The sequence below is a fragment of the Oncorhynchus clarkii genome, unplaced genomic scaffold (genome assembly GCF_045791955.1).
Source record: "Oncorhynchus clarkii lewisi isolate Uvic-CL-2024 unplaced genomic scaffold, UVic_Ocla_1.0 unplaced_contig_797_pilon_pilon, whole genome shotgun sequence".
Classification (NCBI taxonomy): Eukaryota; Metazoa; Chordata; class Actinopteri; order Salmoniformes; family Salmonidae; genus Oncorhynchus; species Oncorhynchus clarkii.
In genome coordinates, this window is record NW_027258044.1 from 1 (window position 1) to 21586 (window position 21586).

Genomic DNA, 21586 nt, shown 5'->3' on the forward strand with positions numbered 1-21586 from the left:
CATGTAAATTTGACAGGATTTACATGACATAATCCTGTTTATCATGTACATTTGACAGGATTTACATGACATAATCCTGTTTATCATGTAAATTTGACAGGATCACATGACATAATCCCGTTTATCATGTAAATTTGACAGGATTACATGACATAATCCTGTTTATCATGTAAATTTGACAGGATTACATGACATAATCCTGTTTATCATGTAAATTTGACAGGATTACATGACATAATCCTGTTTATCATGTAAATTTGACAGGATTTACATGACATAATCCTGTTTATCATGTGTTATTGACAGGATTACATGACATAATCCTGTTTATCATGTAAATTTGACAGGATCACATGACATAATCCTGTTTATCATGTAAATTTGACAGGATTACATGACATAATCCTGTTTATCATGTAAATTTGACAGGATTACATGACATAATCCTGTTTATCATGTAAATTTGACAGGATTACATGACATAATCCTGTTTATCATGTAAATTTGACAGGATTACATGACATAATCCTGTTTATCATGTAAATTTGACAGGATTACATGACATAATCCTATTTATCATGTGTCATTGACAGGGTTTAATGGATCAATAGTGATTGGTGATACGATAACATGCGTAATGATTAATAATGTTGTCTGTTCCAGAAATGTGTTCTGTACTGGCCAGAGAGGCGCGGTATCTATGGCAAGGTGGAGGTGCTCATTAACAACGTGACAGAGTGTGACAACTACACCTGTCGGACCCTCAACCTGAAGGTACTTTTCACTTAGGGATGGAACCCATTGACCGTACTGGGTCGCTGTGGGTTTCTAGCTATTTACTATACATTGGAAATCTACACTTTTAAAAGTTAAAGTTTTGTTGACTCATACCCAAATAATGTTGACTCATCCTATAGGCCCTACTCGTACGTGTGACCAAAGCAAACTTTGGAGAAAATAAAACACTTCAAAAACCCCCACCTGAAACATTTATTTCAAACAGACCGTTTCCAAAATGCTTGCTATTTTCTCAGAGCATGATGTCATCCTCCTGAGGAGGATGAACTGACCAATCAGCGATCTACTTGCATTAATATTTTTTATGACCGGTATACACCCACACGATTCTGTTGTTGGGGTACAACCACACCATTCTGTTGTTGGGGTACAACCACACCATTCTGTTGTTGGGGTACAACCACACCATTCTGTTGTTGGGGTACAACCACACCAAATCAAATCAAATCAAATCAAAATCAAATCAAATTTATTTATATAGCCCTTCGTACATCAGCTGATATCTCAAAGTGCTGTACAGAAACCCAGCCTAAAACCCCAAACAGCAAGCAATGCAGGTGTAGAAGCACGGTGGCTAGGAAAAACTCCCTAGAAAGGCCAAAACCTAGGAAGAAACCTAGAGAGGAACCAGGCTATGTGGGGTGGCCAGTCCTCTTCTGGCTGTGCCGGGTGGAGATTATAACAAAACATGGTCAAGATGTTCAAATGTTCATAAATGACCAGCATGGTCGAATTATAATAAGGCAGAATAGTTGAAACTGGAGCAGCAGCACAGTCAGGTGGACTGGGGACAGCAAGGAGTCATCATGTCAGGTATTCCTGGGGCATGGTCCTATGGCTCAGGTCAGTTGAAACTGGAGCAGCAGCACAGCCAGGTGGACTGGGGACAGCAAGGAGTCATCATGTCAGGTAGTCCTGGGGCATGGTCCTAGGGCTCAGGTCCTCCGAGAGAGAGAAAGAGAGAAGGAGAGAATTAGAGAACGCACACTTAGATTCACACAGGACACCGAATAGGACAGGAGAAGTACTCCAGATATAACAAACTGACCCTAGCCCCCCGACACATAAACTACTGCAGCATAAATACTGGAGGCTGAGACAGGAGGGGTCAGGAGACACTGTGGCCCCATCCGAGGACACCCCCGGACAGGGCCAAACAGGAAGGATATAACCCCACCCACTTTGCCAAAGCACAGCCCCCACAACACTAGAGGGATATCTTCAACCACCAACTTACCATCCTGAGACAAGGCTGAGTATAGCCCACAAAGACCTCCGCCACGGCACAACCCAAGGGGGGGGGGGGGGGCGCCACACCATTCTGTTGTTGGGGTACGACCACACCATTCTGTTGTTGGGGTACACCCACACGATTCTGTTGTTGGGGTACAACCACACCATTCTGTTGTTGGGGTACGACCACACCATGCTGTTGTTGGGGTACGACCACACCATTCTGTTGTTGGGGTACGACCACACCATTCTGTTGTTGGGGTACAACCACACCATTCTGTTGTTGGGGTACAACCACACCATTCTGTTGTTGGGGTACAACCACACCATTCTGTTGTTGGGGTACGACCACACCATTCTGTTGTTGGGGTACGACCACACCATTCTGTTGTTGGGGTACGACCACACCATTCTGTTGTTGGGGTACGACCACACCATTCTGTTGTTGGGGTACGACCACACCATTCTGTTGTTGGGGTACGACCACACCATTCTGTTGTTGGGGTACGCCCACACCATTCTGTTGTTGGGGTACGACCACACCATTCTGTTGTTGGGGTACGCCCACACCATTCTGTTGTTGGGGTACGCCCACACCATTCTGTTGTTGGGGTACGACCACACGATTCTGTTGTTGGGGTACGACCACACGATTCTGTTGTTGGGGTACAACCACACCATTCTGTTGTTGGGGTACGCCCACACCATTCTGTTGTTGGGGTACGACCACACCATTCTGTGGTTGGGGTACGACCACACCATTCTGTTGTTGGGGTACGCCCACACCATTCCAACACAGAAAAGGTGCTTTATAACATAATTTATAAAAAATGTTGAGAAGAAAAACTATTTCACTCACATTGTCATTGATTATAGGTTATATTTCATAGAAATCTGTAAACACTGGACAGTTACTTTAAACTAGACTGAAACCACAATCTTGATCTTACTCAAACTCTGTGTGTGTCTTTGTCTCTTTCACAGCAAGGGGCCCAGAGTCGTGTGGTGAAGCACTACTGGTACACATCGTGGCCGGACCATAAGACCCCAGATAGCGCCCAGCCCCTGCTCCAGCTGATGAGAGACGTGGAGGAGGACAGGACGGGCTCCCCATCGCAGGGACCCGTCATCGTACACTGCAGCGCAGGGATTGGCCGAACGGGCTGCTTCATCGCCACGACGATAGGCTGTCGTCAGTTGGAGCTGGAGGGAGTGGTAGATGTGCTGGGGATTGTGTGTCAGCTCAGAGCGGACAGGTGAGTTACTTACACCTGGTGTATTAGACCGTATGTGGAATAGGTCCAATGTAGTACAATATGTTTACAGCAGACAGGTGAGTTACCTACACCTGGTGTATTAGACCGTATGTGGAATAGGTCCAGACAGCTGTCTGTTTACAGCAGACAGGTGAGTTACTTACACCTGGAGTATTAGACAGTATGTGGAATAGGTCCAGACAGCTGTCTGTTTACAGCAGACAGGTGAATTACTTACACCTGGAGTATTAGACCGTATGTGGAATAGGTCCAGACAGCTGTCTGTTTACAGCAGACAGGTGAGTTACCTACACCTGGTGTATTAGACAGTATGTGGAATAGGTCCAGACAGCTGTCTGTTTACAGCAGACAGGTGAGTTACCTGGTGAAGATAAAGTCATTTCCTATTTCCTGCTTGTATGCTACTGTGTTTGTGTTGCTCTAATGACCATCAGTGATTACAGGCAGGCATGTAGGCACGCAGGCCGGCAGGAAGGATGTGGCTGGGTGAGGACAGTCAGACAGACAGTGAGGGTGGATGTGGCTGGGTGAGGACAGTCAGGTAGACAGTCAGGATGGATGTGGCTGGGTGAGGACAGTCAGACAGACAGTCAGGATGGATGTGGCTGGGTGAGGACAGTCAGGTAGACAGTCAGGATGGATGTGGCTGGGTGAGGACAGTCAGACAGACAGTCAGGATGGACGTGGCTGGGTGAGGACAGTCAGACAGACAGTCAGGATGGATGTTAGGGGGGATGTAGGTGGGTTAGGACAGTCAGACAGACAGTCAGGATGGATGTTAGGGGGGATGCAGGTGGGTTAGGACAGTCAGACAGACAGTCAGGATGGATGTGGCTGGGTGAGGACAGTCAGACAGACAGTCAGGATGGATGTGGCTGGGTGAGGACAGTCAGGTAGACAGTCAGGATGGATGTGGCTGGGTGAGGACAGTCAGACAGACAGTCAGGATGGATGTGGCTGGGTGAGGACAGTCAGGTAGACAGTCAGGATGGATGTGGCTGGGTGAGGACAGTCAGACAGACAGTCAGGATGGATGTGGCTGGGTGAGGACAGTCAGACAGACAGTCAGGATGGACGTGGCTGGGTGAGGACAGTCAGACAGACAGTCAGGATGGATGTTAGGGGGGATGTAGGTGGGTTAGGACAGTCAGACAGACAGTCAGGATGGATGTTAGGGGGGATGCAGGTGGGTTAGGACAGTCAGACAGACAGTCAGGATGGATGTGGCTGGGTGAGGACAGTCAGACAGACAGTCAGACAGACAGTCAGGATGGACATGGCTGGGTGAGGACAGTCAGACAGAAAGTCAGGATGGATGTGGCTGGCTTAGTACAGACAGTCAGGATGGATGTGGCTGGATGAGGACAGTCAGACAGACAGTAAGGATGGATGTTAGGGGGGATGTAGGTGGATGAGGACAGTCAGACAGACAGTCAGGATGGATGTTAGGGGGGATGTAGGTGGGTGAGGACAGTCAGGATGGATGTTAGGGGGGATGTAGGTGGGTGTGACATAAATAATGCTAAGAAACTTGTTCATGAGAAACTTTGTTTTTTTTTTACAAGAGAGGGACAGAACGTGATAATATGTTCCTATCTCTTTCAAACACACACACACACACGCACGCACGCACGCACGCACGCACACACACACACACACACACACACACACACACACTCATCCCCTGAGCCTGAACAGGGTTTAAGCTGAAATATCTCCCACAGCCTGTCTGTTCCAGGATAAAGCACTCATCCATTAGGATGAAGCAGTAGCCTGCAGCTCAACAGGGTATCAAGGACTTCATAATGTTGCCATGGTTGAGCTTTAGTTAATCATTGAACAGAATGTACTGAAGCAAACTGCCACTGTACCGTTTAGATGACTGAGTAAGAGTTTAAATGACCTTTTATCGTGACTAATTACCACAGGATTAAATGAGCTGGAGAGAATCCTAAATTGTTCAGGTATTATGAGACAGAACATTGGTAATTCATGTTCTAAATGTTCAGCAGCACTAAAATAAGAGATGTTCTTCAGTCACAGTATGAGATGGATTCATTATATTACAGACAGTAGCATGGCCACAACTGATGGAAGGTTTAGTTTAATGAAATGATAGTATGAGATGGATTCATTATATTTCAGACAGTAGCATGGCCACAACTGATGGAAGGTTTAGTTTAATGAAATGATAGTATGAGATGGATTCATTATATTACAGACAGTAACATGGCCACAACTGATGGAAGGTTTAGTTTAATGAAATGATAGTATGAGATGGATTCATTATATTACAGACAGTAGCATGGCCACAACTGATGGAAGGTTTAGTTTAATGAAATGATAGTATGAGATGGATTCATTATATTACAGACAGTAACATGGCCACAACTGATGGAAGGTTTAGTTTAATGAAATGATAGTATGAGATGGATTCATTAGTCAGGATGTTACTAACAGACAGTCAGTCAGGATGTTACTAACAGACAGTCAGTCAGGATGTTACTAACAGACAGTCAGTCAGGATGTTACTAACAGACAGTCAGTCAGGATGTTACTAACAGACAGTCAGTCAGGATGTTACTAACAGACAGTCAGTCAGGATGTTACTAACAGACAGTCAGTCAGGATGTTACTAACAGACAGTCAGGATGTTACTAACAGACAGTCAGTCAGGATGTTACTAACAGACAGACAGTCAGCATGTTACTAACAGACAGTCAGTCAGGATGTTACTAACAGACAGTCAGTCAGGATGTTACTAACAGACAGTCAGTCAGGATGTTACTAACAGACAGTCAGTCAGGATGTTACTAACAGACAGTCAGTCAGGATGTTACTAACAGACAGTCAGTCAGGATGTTACTAACAGACAGTCAGTCAGGATGTTACTAACAGACAGACAGTCAGTCAGGATGTTACTAACAGACAGACAGTCAGTCAGGATGTTACTAACAGACAGACAGTCAGTCAGGATGTTACTAACATGCTACCACTGTCCATGTTGCTATTTTAGCCGGGATTCTAATGGCTGCCTTGTCTCTGTGTGTCCTTTTCAGAGGAGGTCTGATCCAGACAGGGGAGCAGTACGAGTTTGTCCACCACGCCTTGAGCCTCTTCGAGACACGCCTCTCCGCCGACACCGGCCAATGAACAGAGGCCAGGAAGTTTTCGTTAAAACATGCCAGGTTTTTCCAGGAAGTGGAATTTAATTTCTCCCTGGCGGGAAGGACCTATCTTACCTGGTGACTGTGAGGTCATGTGACTAATGAGGAAGTGGATGTTTGCGTGACGATTGGATGGTAGATGTCCTTGTGGGCTTTGTCTTTGTGGACATGTATGGACAGCCTGGACTGCTATTGGCTGATTGATTGAGTCTCCTTACAGAGAGAGAGATGGAGGTATGGACAGGTGATTTTGTCTCTGAATGTAATGTATCCTTTCTTCTCTTCCTCCTCCTCTTCTCCTTCTTCTACTACTTCCTGTCATTCGTGAGCAGCTCTGCTTCTGAAAACGTTGTTGTGAGCAACCTGCCTCTGTCCAATCAAACTCTCTGATACTGCAGCTCTGTCCAATCAGATTGCCTGATATTGATTCTGTAGTATACCTACACTCTGACCTCTTACTACTATGTGCTACAGTAGATGGGTAGGTAGTCTGTGGTCCTTGAATCGTCCATGGTGTTTCTATTAAAAAGCAAAAAGTACGTTGTTGAAATGAATAGCACTTGTCTTTGTGACTTTACTAGGATATTTTTGAATTATGATTATTTTATTTATTTTTAACTATGTGCTGTTACACAAAGGGTATTATTCTGAAGACTGTTATATTCCATTGGAGGTTGGCTTTTCTCTCAGTAACACACATTGAAAGATCAGTGTATGAAAGGTGAGGGAACGATTGGGCCTGTCTGCACGCCACTACACATCAAAAGGTCTTTACACCATGGGGATGGCCATTATACACAGTGAATTGGAAGCAAATAACAAACATAAAAAAGCCAGCCGACACGCGGCCCTTCAGGAATTGAGTTTGGCAGCCCCCTGCTATAGGCCCTCCTATAGATCTACCGTATTCACAGAGAACTGTCATGGCCGCCGTGTGATCCAATGTTCCATACCAAAGCTCTCTGTTATCAGGTGCCGTGTGATCCACCCTGGCTCTGAAACGACGTTTCATCAGTAAATCAATCTTTAATAACAACACCTTTTTCTTTTCAGAAAATCATTTATTTTCCATTTCTTATCTTTCACATCCATCCTCAGGTATATTGTGTTGACCGTTAAAGGCCCAGTGCAGTCAAAAACATGATTTCCCCCCCCCTGTGTTTTATATATATACATATACTATGATGTTGGAATAAGGCAGTTAATTGAAATTGAGATAAAAACGGCTGCGTTGGGCCTTTAAGCATCACAGATATATGACAACTTTCTTTACCAAAATGTTTGTGTTTAAATGACATGTCATGTTTAATTGTTGATCATATAGATTAAATTATAGTAATAATAATGATTTTTAGTTTTATACAATATTAAGATAATGTTTTGATGTGTAACAGTAAACTCTTGATGGTTTGGTACATTTAGACATGATGTTTTCTCTGTATGACTGAATGATTCCCACACCCTTTATCTCTGGAACCAAACCATTATTATAAAGATAACGTCAATCAGACACTTATAAAAAAAAATTGTCTGGATTATCTGACCCTGATTTCAAACTCTGATATAATGTAGCTTCTAAATGCCGAATACATACAGTTGAAGTCAGAAGTTTACATACACCTTAGCCAGATACATTTAAACTCATTTTTTCACCATTCCTGACATTTAATCCCAGTAAAAATTCCCTGTTTTAGGTCAGTTAGGATTAGCACTTTATTTTAATAATGTGAAATGTCAGAATAATAGTAGAGAGAATTATTTCTGTCAGCTTTTATTTCTTTCATCACATTCCCAGTGGGTCAGAAGTTTACAGACACTCAATTAGTATTTGGTAGCATTGCCTTAAAATTGTTTACCTTGGGTCAAACGTTTCGGGTAGCCTTCCACAAGCTGCCCACAAAAGTTGGGTGAATTTTGGCCCATTCCTCCTTACAGAGCTGGTATAACTGAGTCAGGTTACACCTAGGTAAGCCTACTTGCTCGCACATGCTTTTTCAGAATCTGCCCACAAATTGTCTATAGGATTGAGGTCAGGGCTTTGTGATGGCCACTCCAATACCTTGACTTTGTTGTCCTTAAGCCATTTTGCCACAACTTTGGAAGTATGCTTGGGGTCATTGTCCATTTGGAAGACCCATTTGCGACCAAGCTTTAACTTCCTGGACTGATGTCTTGAGATGTTGCTTCAATATATCCACATAATATTCCTACCTCATGATGCCATCTATTTTGTAAAGTGCACCAGTCCCTCCTGCAGCAAAGCACCCCCACAACATGATGCTGCCACCCCCGTGCTTCACGGTTGGGATGGTGTTCTTCGGTTTGCAAGCCTCCCCCTTTTTCCTCCAAACATAACGATGGTCGTTATGGCCAAACAGTTCTATTTTTGTTTCATCACACCAGAGGACATTTCTCTAAAAAGTACGATCTTTGTCCCAATGTGCAGTTGCAAACTGTAGTCTGGCTTTTTTTATGGCGATTTTGGAGCAGTGGCTTCTTCCTTGCTGAGCAGCCTTTCATGTTATGTTGATATAGGACTCGTTTTACTGTGGATATAGATACTTTTGTATCTGCTTCCTCCAGCATCTTCACAAGGTCCTTTGCTGTTGTTCTGGGATTGATTTTCACTTTTCGCACCAAAGTACATTCATCTCTAGGAGACAGAACGTGTGTCCTTCCTGAGCGGTATGACGGCTGCATGGTCCCATGGTGTTTAGACTTGCATACTATTGTTTGTACAGATGAACGTGGTATCTTCAGGTGTTTGGAAATTGCTCCCAAGGATGAACCAGACTTGTGGAGGTCTACATATTTTTTCTGAGGTCTTGGCTGATTTATTTAGATTTTCCCATGATGTTAATCAAAGAGGCACTGAGTTTGAAGGTAGGCCTTGAAATACGTCCACAGGTACACCTCCAATTGACTCACATGATGTCAATTAGCCTATCAGAAGCTTCTAAAGCCATGACATCATTTTCTGGAATTTTCCAAGCTGTTTAAAGGCACAGTCAACATAGTGTATGTAAACTTCTGACTCACTGGAATTGTGATACAGTGAATTATAAGTGAAATAATCTGTCTGTAAACAATTGTTGGAAAAAAATTACTTGTGTCATGCACAAAGTAGATGTCCTAACCGACTTGCCAAAAATATAGTTTATTAACAAGAAATTTGTGGAGTGGTTGAAAAATGACTTTTAATGACTCCAACATCCTAAGTGTATGTAAACTTCCGACTTCAACTGTAGATTGGACATGACTCCCTTCAAACTTTTCTGGTAATTCCTAAAAAATCTGAAGTGAGTTGCACAATTACTAGCTTTGAATCCATCCTGAACAGCGCTCCATTTCACTATGGTCTCACTGGTGAAGCAGAGTAGTATTCAGGGTGGACTCTAGACAAAACAAATACCCCTCCCTGCTCCTTCCTCTTCAAACAAGACATCCTTGAGATCATTTCCTTAACTCCACCAGGGTTTCTAATTCAACAAGACGATTCCCACAAACAGCCAAAGTTGTTCTCGTTGAAAGCTGCTTGCCCAAACAGATCATGATTTATAATAGTTTAGTAGCCTGGAACATCAAACTGAATATATCACTATTTCACTGAAACAGCGGGGAAGCAGAGTAATATTTGTGTTCCGGGCTCGGGTTTTAGTGATCAATAGCCGGACGGTCTATAATCTACATTATGCTTCTCTTCGTGTACATTATATTCATAGGTTGCAAGTTTGGTCACAATATTGTTTTAAACGTTCATGTTGGACTGAGCATTTTGCTAAATGCGTCGTCAATGAGCGCTGATGAAGATTTCGTCAAAAAGCGCATTACAGTGGATTGGAAATACAATGAAATTCAAAATGAGGCAAATCATTTGTAGGAAAACTTTGAATGTCTCCAGATTGACTTTTACTAGCTAGCTAAAATTGAGGGGAGGCCAACGGATTTTAGCTAGCTAACGTTAGCATTGCTAGCTATTTTTGACGAACTTTACAAGCTAATGACAACATTAGACATGTCTAAAGTAAATTTGAAGGCATGATAATGCTGACATTAAGTTGTTTCCTACTAAATATTCGACTACTTTTACAATGTCATCGTATTTCCAGGCACTGTAGTGTAATTTTGACGAAATAGTAGTTAGCCTCCGTCCAGAATGCCTCCGGTAGAGGGCGGCTTGACGACGTTCATAACAATGGCATGACACGACCGAGTGATGGAGGTGCAAGTCATGAATATGTATGATGGAGGAATTTATATACACTACATCTATAAGGGCCATTTAACATAATGTGGACAGGCATATCTATAAGGACCATTAAATATAATGTGGACAGGCATATCTATAAGGACCATTAAACATAATGTGGACAGGCATATCTATAAGGACCATTAAACATAATGTGGACAGGCATATCTATAAGGACTATTAAACATAATGTGGACAGGCATATCTATAAGGACCATTAAACATATTGTGGTCAGGCATATCTATAAGGACCATTAAACATAATGTGGACAGGCATATCTATAAGGACCATTAAACATATTGTGGTCAGGCATATCTATAAGGACCATTAAGCATAATGTGGTCAGGCATATCTATAAGGACCATTAAACATATTGTGGTCAGGCATATCTATAAGGACCACGTAGGAATCTATCTTGCTGCTGAAAATGTGCAAGTGTTCGACCAAGGAGGATACAGATGGCTGTTTGTTGTGTGACAATGAATTGAGAAACATTTCACTTTTTGTATGTACTTATGGATGATTTTTGTATTATTATTTGTGATTAAAAAAGAAGAAAGGTTTTTGAATACATAAAACGTTAACTGTCCATGCATATTGTTTACTGTTAGTAGAGTTGTATCTATCCACTATGTGGGCTTAATGGCCATATTAGCCAGGAGGACAAAGGGTTGTGTTCCAAATGGGACCCTAGAGCCTTTAAAGTGCACTACATTTGACCAGGCCCATAGAGCTCTGATCACAAGTAGTGAACTATCTAGAGAAGAGGGTGGCGTTTAGGACTCAGGCCTATGAGTTCTTCCCTGATGTACTACTAATGGACTTGAATGTTGTGATTAGTTCTCTCCTTGTCCGCCATAATAACCACAGTAGTAACTATTTATATATCTGATATAAGCTGTACATATTGTATGTATGTTTTAATAATGAAATGTACATGTTTGGAGGGCAGCACAGGGGGAGGTGCAGGCCTTAAACAGCTGTTTGTGTTGTTCCTACTACTGAGGGGAAAAGGGGGGTTTTGTCTTCTACTGTACGACTGGACATCTGTTCACTGAATACTTGCTGGTGCGGAGGAAATATGTTGCCATTAATCTGTATTCCAACTCTTGTAGTGTTTATTCAAAAAAAAACAACAGACCAAAACTAAAATCTAAAACTTAGCTAAAACTAAAACAGTGTGTTGAGTAATTGTTTTGGTGGTTTACTGAGGGTTTAGTACTGAAGCCATGCTATGAACTTTAGACAGCTCCGAAGTGTTCTGTTGACTGTATTACTGTACTGTACATGGAATATTCCTGGATGTTACTCTACTACCCTGTGTTGTGCAGAGTTGTACTACGTTGGGAGTACTACGTTGAGAGTTGTACTACCTTGAGAGTACTACGTTGAGAGTTGTACTACCTTGAGAGTACTACGTTGAGAGTAATACTACCTTGAGAGTACTACATTGTACTACCTTGAGAATACTACGTTGAGAGTTGTACTACCTTGAGAGTGCTACGTTGAGAGTTGTACAACCTTGAGAGTACTACATTGTACTACCTTGAGAATACTACGTTGAGAGTTGTACTACCTTGAGAGTACTACGTTGTACTACCTTGAGAGTACTACGTTGAGAGTTGTACTACCTTGAGAGTACTGCGTTGAGAGTTGTACTACCTTGAGAGTGCTACATTGTACTACCTTGAGAGTACTGCGTCGAAAGTTGTACTACCTTGAGAGTACTACGTTGAGAGTTGTACTACCTTGAGAATACTACGTTGAGAGTTGTACTACCTTGAGAATACTAAGTTGAGAGTTGTACTACCTAGAGAGTACTACGTTGAGAGTTGTACTACCTTGACTAGACAGTTAGCGGCTTGAAGATGCCACTAAACTGCCCTGTACCTAAACAGAAAATGATACTGTACCTAATGAAACTGCTGATACTGTACCTAATGAAACTGCTGATACTGTACCTAATGAAACTGCTGATACTGTACCTACTGTAAGACGTTGACTTTATAGTCCCTACTGCCAATAAAGAGAAACTGTTTCGAACGATCACACACGGATCTGTTTTTAATTTCATCCTTGCCTCACTTCAGCATTTTAAAAAATTGTAATGTTGACAAGTGAAATGTTGTAAAGTGAAATGTTGCAACACAGTCAAAAGGCACAGCCTCTGAAACATGGCAGATGACTACAGTATTTCAGGGCTCCAGACTGCACTATAGATCTGTGAAAATGTCAAACGGAAACTGTAGTTGTTGAGGTTTGATGTTGTTGTCATACCCAACAGACTATGCTCAGTTGCCGGAAATTGAAAACAAACTAGAATTGAAAATACATTTCGAGCTCTGAGGTTTACTGAAAGTGTTGGTTTCATCGAGAGAGAGAGAGAGAGAGAGTGAGAGAGAGAGAGAGAGAGAGTAGGGGACAGCGAGAGAGAGAGAGAGAGAGACAGCGAGAGAGACAGCGAGAGAGAGACAGCGAGAGAGAGAGAGAGAGAGAGAGAGAGACAGCGAGAGAGAGAGACAGCAAGAGACAGCGAGAGAGAGAGAGAGAGAGACAGCGAGAGAGAGAGAGAGAGAGACAGCGAGAGAGAGAGAGAGAGAGAGAGAGAGAGAGAGAGAGAGAGAGAGACAGCGAGAGAGAGACAGCGAGAGAGAGAGAGAGAGAGACAGCAAGAGACAGCGAGAGAGAGAGAGAGAGAGAGCATACAGGAAGGGGAAAAAAGGAGTGGACTACCTAAAAGTAGTTCTGGAGAACAAAGACTTTTGATGCCCTCTCTCTCTCCAAGGGGGAAAGTTTAGAGACACATATTTTAAAACACATCTATAAAAAAAAATAAAAAAAAGTTTTTTATTGAAATTTTACTTATAGAGAATGAAGTATCAACTGCGCACTATTTGACTCATACCCACCAAAGTTCTATATCGTAGTCTAAGGGGGGTCTGGTTGAACGCTGTGGAAGCTTGGAGCTGGAGTCATACAAACATTCTACTGGTTGAGGATATCCTGTAAGGACTCAAGTATCTCACTGTTTGGAGGAGGTGGAACTGGATGGAAGTGTCCGACGTGAAACAGTGATCAGTTGTCTTCACACAACGTCTACTAGGAGTTCCTTACTACTGAATTATCTGAAGAAGAAAAACTATTCTGGGTGATTTTGGAACATTGCAACTGCAAGGCTTCACAGGACTTTAGCTTTACTCAAGTGGATGAGGCAGTTCTACTGATTTAGCTGTACTCAAGTGGATGAGGCAGTTCTACTGATTTAGTTGTACTCAAGTGGATGAGGCAGTTCTACTGATTTAGCTGTACTCAAGTGGATGAGGCAGTTCTACTGATTTAGCTGTACTCAAGTGGATGAGGCAGTTCTACTGATTTAGCTGTACTCAAGTGGATGAGGCAGTTCTACTGATTTAGCTGTACTCAAGTGGATGAGGCAGTTCTACTGATTTAGCTGTACTCAAGTGGATGAGGCAGTTCTACTGATTTAGCTGTACTCAAGTGGATGAGGCAGTTCTACTGATTTAGCTGTACTCAAGTGGATGAGGCAGTTCTACTGATTTAGCTGTACTCAAGTGGATGAGGCAGTTCTACTGATTGCCGTATATATTTTTTGGAGTATGGTTTTGGATTATGCTCTTTTGGATTTAAATTTTTGGGGACGTGAATAATGTATAAATCAACAATCGAAATGCTGAAATGTAACGTTTTTTTTTTAACACTTTGTGTGGCATCAGGGATTCTCTTGGTAAGTCTGGAAAAACTCTCATTCTATCCATCACATCCAATGAACCACTTGATGGAAGTCTCGTCAAAAAGTTTCAAAAGTTTATTTCTGTTCATTTATGTTAGGAATCGTTTCTGTAGGTTAGAGAGAGACAGAAGCAGCTGTTTGTATGATACTATTGTGTTTTGAGTTTCACCAAAACATTTGGTCTCAACAAAGCTTTTACCCACACTATATACAATGTTATTTTTGACACATTTACATCGTATCTTTTCAGTGTGTAGCCGCCGTCGCCAAGGAGCAGAAATGCAGCGTAAACGTGACCGAGGCCGACAGCGGTCTGGAATCTATAACGTTGAGACTGACTACGGAGGGACAGCAGTGTCACTTCACTGTGTTATCTGTGGACAGTAGCTCTGTAGTAACACACTGTGTGGAGGAACCGAAGGAAAACGATACGTTTCAATGCCAGGTAGTCAGTTTAGAACCCGGAACATCGTACACCCTGCAAATCATGTCCACGACAGATGAACAACGGGCCAATGTCACCCTGCAGACCAGTGAGTTGGGTTTCTGTTGGGGATTATATATTGGGGAAATGAGATTATAGATTTGTTGTTGTTTTTTTCTCCTTGATTTGTATATTTCAAATCAATCTAATAATATGATTTGTGTACGGCAAATGATGTATAGTTTGATCAGTGTTTCATAGTCGCTCTTTCTCATTGATATTTATTATGGGAGTAATGCATTTATAATGTCTTAAATCCACGTGTCATTAGCTTCTCTGAATGTGTTGTTATGGTTACCACGTTTCCTCTACTCTTGGATATGTAGTGTGGGTACCTATTCTACTATCTGTTGCAGCAGGCTTTTCACTTAGGAGGGAGAGAGCTCTCTGCTGCCTGTCGTCACATCATACAGTCTTTCCACTTGTGTCCTAGGAGACAGAGAGCTCTCTGCTGCCTGTCGTCACATCATACAGTCTTTCCACTTGTGTCCTAGGAGACAGAGAGCTCTCTGCTGCGTGGCGTCACATCATACAGTCTTTCCACTTGTGTCCTAGGAGACAGAGAGCTCTCTGCTGCCTGGCGTCACATCATACAGTCTTTCCACTTGTGTCCTAGGAGACAGAGAGCTCTCTGCTGCCTGGCGTCACATCATACAGTCTTTCCACTTGTGTCCTAGGAGACAGAGAGCTCTCTGCTGCCTGGCGTCACATCATACAGTCTTTCCACTTGTGTCCTAGGAGACAGAGAGCTCTCTGCTGCCTGGCGTCACATCATACAGTCTTTCCACTTGTGTCCTAGGAGGCAGATAGCTCTCTGCTGCCTGGCGTCACATCATACAGTCTTTCCACTTGTGTCCTAGGAGACAGAGAGCTCTCTGCTGCCTGGCGTCACATCATACAGTCTTTCCACTTGTGTCCTAGGAGGGAGAGAGCTCTCTGCTGCCTGTCGTCACATCATACAGTCTTTCCACTTGTGTCCTAGGAGGCAGAGAGCTCTCTGCTGCCTGTCGTCACATCATACAGTCTTTCCACTTGTGTCCTAGGAGGGAGAGAGCTCTCTGCTGCCTGTCGTCACATCATACAGTCTTTCCACTTGTGACCTAGGAGGGAGAGAGCTCTCTGCTGCCTGGCGTCACATCATACAGTCTTTCCACTTGTGTCCTAGGAGACAGAGAGCTCTCTGCTGCCTGTCGTCACATCATACAGTCTTTCCACTTGTGTCCTAGGAGGGAGAGAGCTCTCTGCTGCCTGTCGTCACATCATACAGTCTTTCCACTTGTGTCCTAGGAGGCAGAGAGCTCTCTGCTGCCTGTCGTCACATCATACAGTCTTTTCACTTGTGTCCTAGGAGACAGAGAGCTCTCTGCTGCCTGTCGTCACATCATACAGTCTTTCCACTTGTGTCCTAGGAGGCAGAGAGCTCTCTGCTGCCTGTCGTCACATCATACAGTCTTTCCACTTGTGTCCTAGGAGACAGAGAGCTCTCTGCTGCCTGGCGTCACATCATACAGTCTTTCCACTTGTGTCCTAGGAGGGAGAGAGCTCTCTGCTGCCTGTCGTCACATCATACAGTCTTTCCACTTGTGTCCTAGGAGGCAGAGAGCTCTCTGCTGCCTGTCATCACATCATACAGTCTTTCCACTTGTGTCCTAGGAGGGAGAGAGCTCTCTGCTGCCTGTCGTCACATCATACAGTCTTTCCACTTGTGTCCTAGGAGGGAGAGAGCTCTCTGCTGCCTGGCGTCACATCATACAGTCTTTCCACTTGTGTCCTAGGAGGGAGAGAGCTCTCTGCTGCCTGTCGTCACATCATACAGTCTTTCTGTTACATTTCATGTGGTTTTCCCTCGGCTTCACTTATATGACCACAGGAACTGAAACCCTGCTGAGAGAGAGTGATAAACCAGTAACTGTGTGTGTGTGTGTGTGTGTGTGTGTGTGTGTGTGTGTGTGTGTGTGTGTGTGTGTGTGTGTGTGTGTGTGTGTGTGTGTGTGTGTGTGTGTGTGTGTGTGTGTGTGTGTGTGTGTGTGTGTGTGTGTGTGTGTGTGTGTGTGTGTTTTTTGTGCATGTGTGTGTTTTCTTGTGGGTGTATGTGTGTTTGCCTGCACATGTCTGCAAGCGTATGTCCTCACATGGCTCTACAGATGTAGGATCTTAAATTGATCCCTCTTTTGTTGCTGAGAACTGCACAACAGGAAATGCAAACTTGTAGAGTATTTTAGTTTTTAAAAGTATTCTAAAGTTTGCAATTTCCCCTTTGAAATGTCATACTTGATTTGCCCTAACGTAATGTTGTTGTTTTTTAAACGTATCAACCCGTATATAAATGTCCATTAATTATAATCCACATAATAATTCACATTTCCTGTCGCTGTAGGATTATTTTCCTGCTGTAGCAAACTGGCTCAAATGAAGATCCTACATCTGTATAAGTGAACATACACTTGGCAGGGACCCAGAACAGAAGTATCTGACCTTAAGTGTATATTTCCAGACTCTCTCTATCGCCCCCCCCCTCTCTCTCTCTCTCTCTCTCTCTCTCTCTCTCTCTCTCTCTCTCTCTCTCTCTCTCTCTCTCTCTCTCTCTCTCTCTCTCTCTCTCTCTCTCTCTCCCTGTCTCTCTCTCTGTCTCTCTCTCTCTCTCTCTCTCTCTCTCTCTCTCACCCCAGCCATTTCCTGACTCCATTGTCCCTTTGTACTAACGGATACAGGGAGTCCTGTGGGTGGGGTGTGGGAGTGGAGGGCAGGACACTATGTTTGGTTCACAGGGCCTGGGCGGATTAGGGTGAATGGCACTGCTCTTGACCTTCTCAGCATGCTATGTCCCCTTTAACAGACTCTAGTCTGGTCGTACATCACACTGAGACCTTTAACAGACTCTAGTCTGGTCGTACATCACACTGTCCCCTTTAACAGACTCTAGTCTGGTCATACATCACACTGAGACCTTTAACAGACTCTAGTCTGGTCGTACATCACACTGTCCCCTTTAACAGACTCTAGTCTGGTCGTACATCACACTGAGACCTTTAACAGACTCTAGTCTGGTCATACATCACACTGAGACATTTAACAGACTCTAATCTAGTCATACATCACACTGAGACCTTTAACACACTCTAGTCTGGTCGTACATCACACTGTCCCCTTTAACAGACTCTAGTCTGGTCGTACATCACACTGTCCCCTTTAACAGACTCTAGTCTGATCATACATCACACTGTCCCCTTTAACAGACTCTAGTCTGGTCGTACATCACACTGTCCCCTTTAACAGACTCTAGTCTGGTCGTACATCACACTGAGACCTTTAACAGACTCTAGTCTGGTCGTACATCACACTGTCCCCTTTAACAGACTCTAGTCTGGTCGTACATCACACTGTCCCCTTTAACAGACACTAGTCTGGTCGTACATCACACTGTCCCCTTTAACAGACTCTAGTCTGGTCATACATCACACTGTCCCCTTTAACAGACTCTAGTCTGGTCATACATCACACTGAGACCTTTAACAGACTCTAGTCTGGTCATACATCACACTGAGACCTTTAACAGACTCTAGTCTGGTCATACATCACACTGAGACCTTTAACAGACTCTAGTCTGGTCGTACATCACACTGAGACCTTTAACAGACTCTAGTCTGGTCATACATCACACTGAGACATTTAACAGACTCTAGTCATACAGTGATTTCGGGAAGTATTCAGACCCCTTGACTTTTTCCACATTTTGTTACATTACAGCCTTTTTCTAAAATCAATTAAAAAAAAAAAAAATCAATCTACACACAATACCCCATAATGACATCACAATACTCTATAATGACATCGCAATACCCCATAATGACATCAACATGCCCCATAATGACATCACAATACCCCATAATCACATCACAATACCCCATAATGATGCCACAATACCCCATAATGACATCACAATACCCCATAATGACATCGCAATAGCCCATAATGACGTCACAATACCCCATAATGACATCACAATACCCCATAATGACATCACAATACCCCATAATGATATCACAATACCCCATAATGACAAAGTGAAAACAGGTTTTTAGATATTTTTTGCAAATGTATTAAATATAAAAAACAGAAATACCTTATTTACCTAAGTATTCAGACCCTTTGCTATGAGACTCGAAATTGAGCTCAGGTGCATCCTGTTTCCATGATCATCCTTCAGATGTTTTTACAACTTGATTGGAGTCCACCTGTGGTAAATTCAAATGATTGGACATGATTTGGAAAGGCACACATCTGTCTATATAAGGTCCCACAGTTGTCAGTGCATGTCAGAGCAAAAACCAAGCCATGAGGTCAAAGGAAGTGTCTGTAGACTTCCGAGACAGGATTGTGTCGAGGCACCGATCTGTGGCAGGGTACCAAAATATTTATGCAGTATTGAAGGTCCTCAAGAACACAGTGGTCTCCATCATTCTGAAATGGAAGACCTATGGAACCACCTAGACTCTTCCTAGAGCTGGTCCCTGGCCAAACTGACCAATCGGGGGAGAAGGCCCTTGGTCAGGGAGGTGACCAAGAACCCGATGTCCCTCTGACAGAGCTCCCGAGTTCCTCTGTGGAGATGGGAGAACCTTCCAGAAGGACAACCATCTCTGCAGCACTCCACCAATCAGGCCTTTATGCTACAGTTGCCAGAAGGAAGCCACTCCTCACTAAAAGGCACATGACAGCCGGCTTGGAGTTTGCCAACAGGCACCAAAAGGAATGAGATACAAGATCTTCTGGTCTGATGAAACCAAGTTTGAACTTCTTGGCTTGAACGCCAAGCGTCACGTCTGGAGGGAACCTGTTACCATCCCTATGGTGAATAATGGTGTTGGCAGCATCATGATGTGGGGATGATTTTCAGCGGCAGAGACTAGGAGACTAGTCAGGGTCAAGGAAAAGATGAATGGAGCAAAGTACAGAGAGATCCTTGATGAAAACCTGCTCCAAAGCACTCAGGAACTCAGACTGGGGCGAAGGTTCACCTTCCAACAGGACAATGACCCCAAGCACACAGCCAAGACAACGCAGTAGTGGCTTCGGGACAAGTCTCTGAATGTCCTTGAGTGGCCCAGCCAGAGCCCAGACTTGAACCTGATTGAACATCTCTGGAGAGACCTGAAAATAGCTGTGCAGCGACACTCCCCATCCAACCTGACACAGCTTGGGAGGATTTGCAGAGAAGAATGGGAGAACCTCCCCATCCAACCTGACAGAGCTTGGAGGATTTGCAGAGAAGAATGGGAGAACCTCCCCATCCAACCTGACAGAGCTTGGGAGGATTTGCAGAGAAGAATGGGAGAACCTCCCCATCCAACCTGACAGAGCTTGGGAGGATTTGCAGAGAAGAATGGGAGAAACCTCCTCAAACACAGATGTGCAAAACTTGTAGCGTCCTACCCAAGAAGAGTCGAGGCTGTAATCGCTGTCAACCGTGCTTCGACAAAGTACTGAGTAAAGGGTCTGAAAACGTATGTAAATTTGATAATTTCCTTTGTTTTCTTAAAATAAATTTGCAGACATTTTGTGAAAACCTGTCAACCAAATCATTTAGAAAAAGTCAAGCGGTCTGGATACTTTCTGAATGCGTTGTACCTCATACTAAACTCCGGCCCTTTCTGGCCACAATGCCCTCCATCAGCTGGACTATCACTTCTTATCTAGAGCTATTCTAACACATAGAACGTTGAGATAACACAGTGGCATTTAGCTCATCCATGGCTAGAGGTGTCATACTAACATTACAACTAATTAGAAGAAATTAAAGAATGCATCCTTGTCGCTCCAATGTGACTGTAGACATTAACACGTCTAGTTTCATTGTCTGTGAAATCAGATCACAAAAGGGGGGTTGCTCTATGCCATGTTAATACGTCCTACCAAATACAATGACATTCTGGCATTCCGGAATGTCATTGTTCTATTCTGTCAGTACCACCACAGGAGAGGCTCGTTAACGCACCACTGTTACCCACCCAAATGGGCGCCTGCCTGCCTGGAATAGGGAGTCAGGGCTCGCCTCCTGCCCCCCTCCCCACCCATCTAAAAGGTCCCCTTTTTCTCCTCTCTCGCTTCCCATCATCCCCTCCCAGCGGGCTAGCGGGGGCTCGGGGTCTGACCGGGGCTGAAGCTGTGGCCAGAGAACTTTTAAACAGCCATGAAACAATCCTATCTGCTTCCGCCATCTCCACCACGCACCTCTCTACTGGTCTGTTCTCAGAATCTCCCTACTGGTCTGTTCTCAGAGTCTCTCTACTGGTCTGTTCTCAGAGTCTCTCTACTGGTCTGTTCTCAGAGCCTCTCTACTGGTCTGTTCTCAGAGTCTCTCTACTGGTCTGTTCTCAGAGTCTCTCTACTGGTCTGTTCTCAGTCTCTCTACTGGTCTGTTCTCAGAGTCTCTCTACTGGTCTGTTCTCAGAGTCTCTCTACTGGTCTGTTCTCAGAGTCTCTCTACTGGTCTGTTCTCAGAGTCTCAGTCTCTCTACTGGTCTGTTCTCAGAGTCTCTCTACTGGTCTGTTCTCAGAGTCTCTCTACTGGTCTGTTCTCAGAGTCTCTCTACTGGTCTGTTCTCAGAGTCTCAGTCTCTCTACTG

General features: G+C 43.7%; 2 protein-coding genes across 2 annotated transcripts in view; both read left to right on the forward strand.

The window, feature by feature from the left end:
• Positions 1-663: 663 nt before the first annotated feature.
• On the forward strand, positions 664-7059 carry LOC139394624 (receptor-type tyrosine-protein phosphatase R-like; the record flags this gene model as incomplete). The annotated part of the gene is made up of 3 exons (XM_071142725.1): positions 664-774; positions 3016-3287; positions 6368-7059. Coding segments are annotated over 3 exons (477 nt in total), but the record flags the coding sequence as incomplete, so codon positions are not given.
• Positions 7060-13489: 6430 nt separating this feature from the next.
• LOC139394623 (receptor-type tyrosine-protein phosphatase beta-like) overlaps positions 13490-21586 on the forward strand; it is a 115909-nt gene continuing 107812 nt past the window's right edge. Inside the window, exons 1-2 of the mRNA XM_071142724.1 lie at positions 13490-14470; positions 14727-15009. Coding sequence (XP_070998825.1) covers positions 14393-14470; positions 14727-15009 — 361 coding nt within the window. The 5' untranslated portion in view covers positions 13490-14392. The remainder of the gene's footprint in view (positions 14471-14726; positions 15010-21586) is intronic.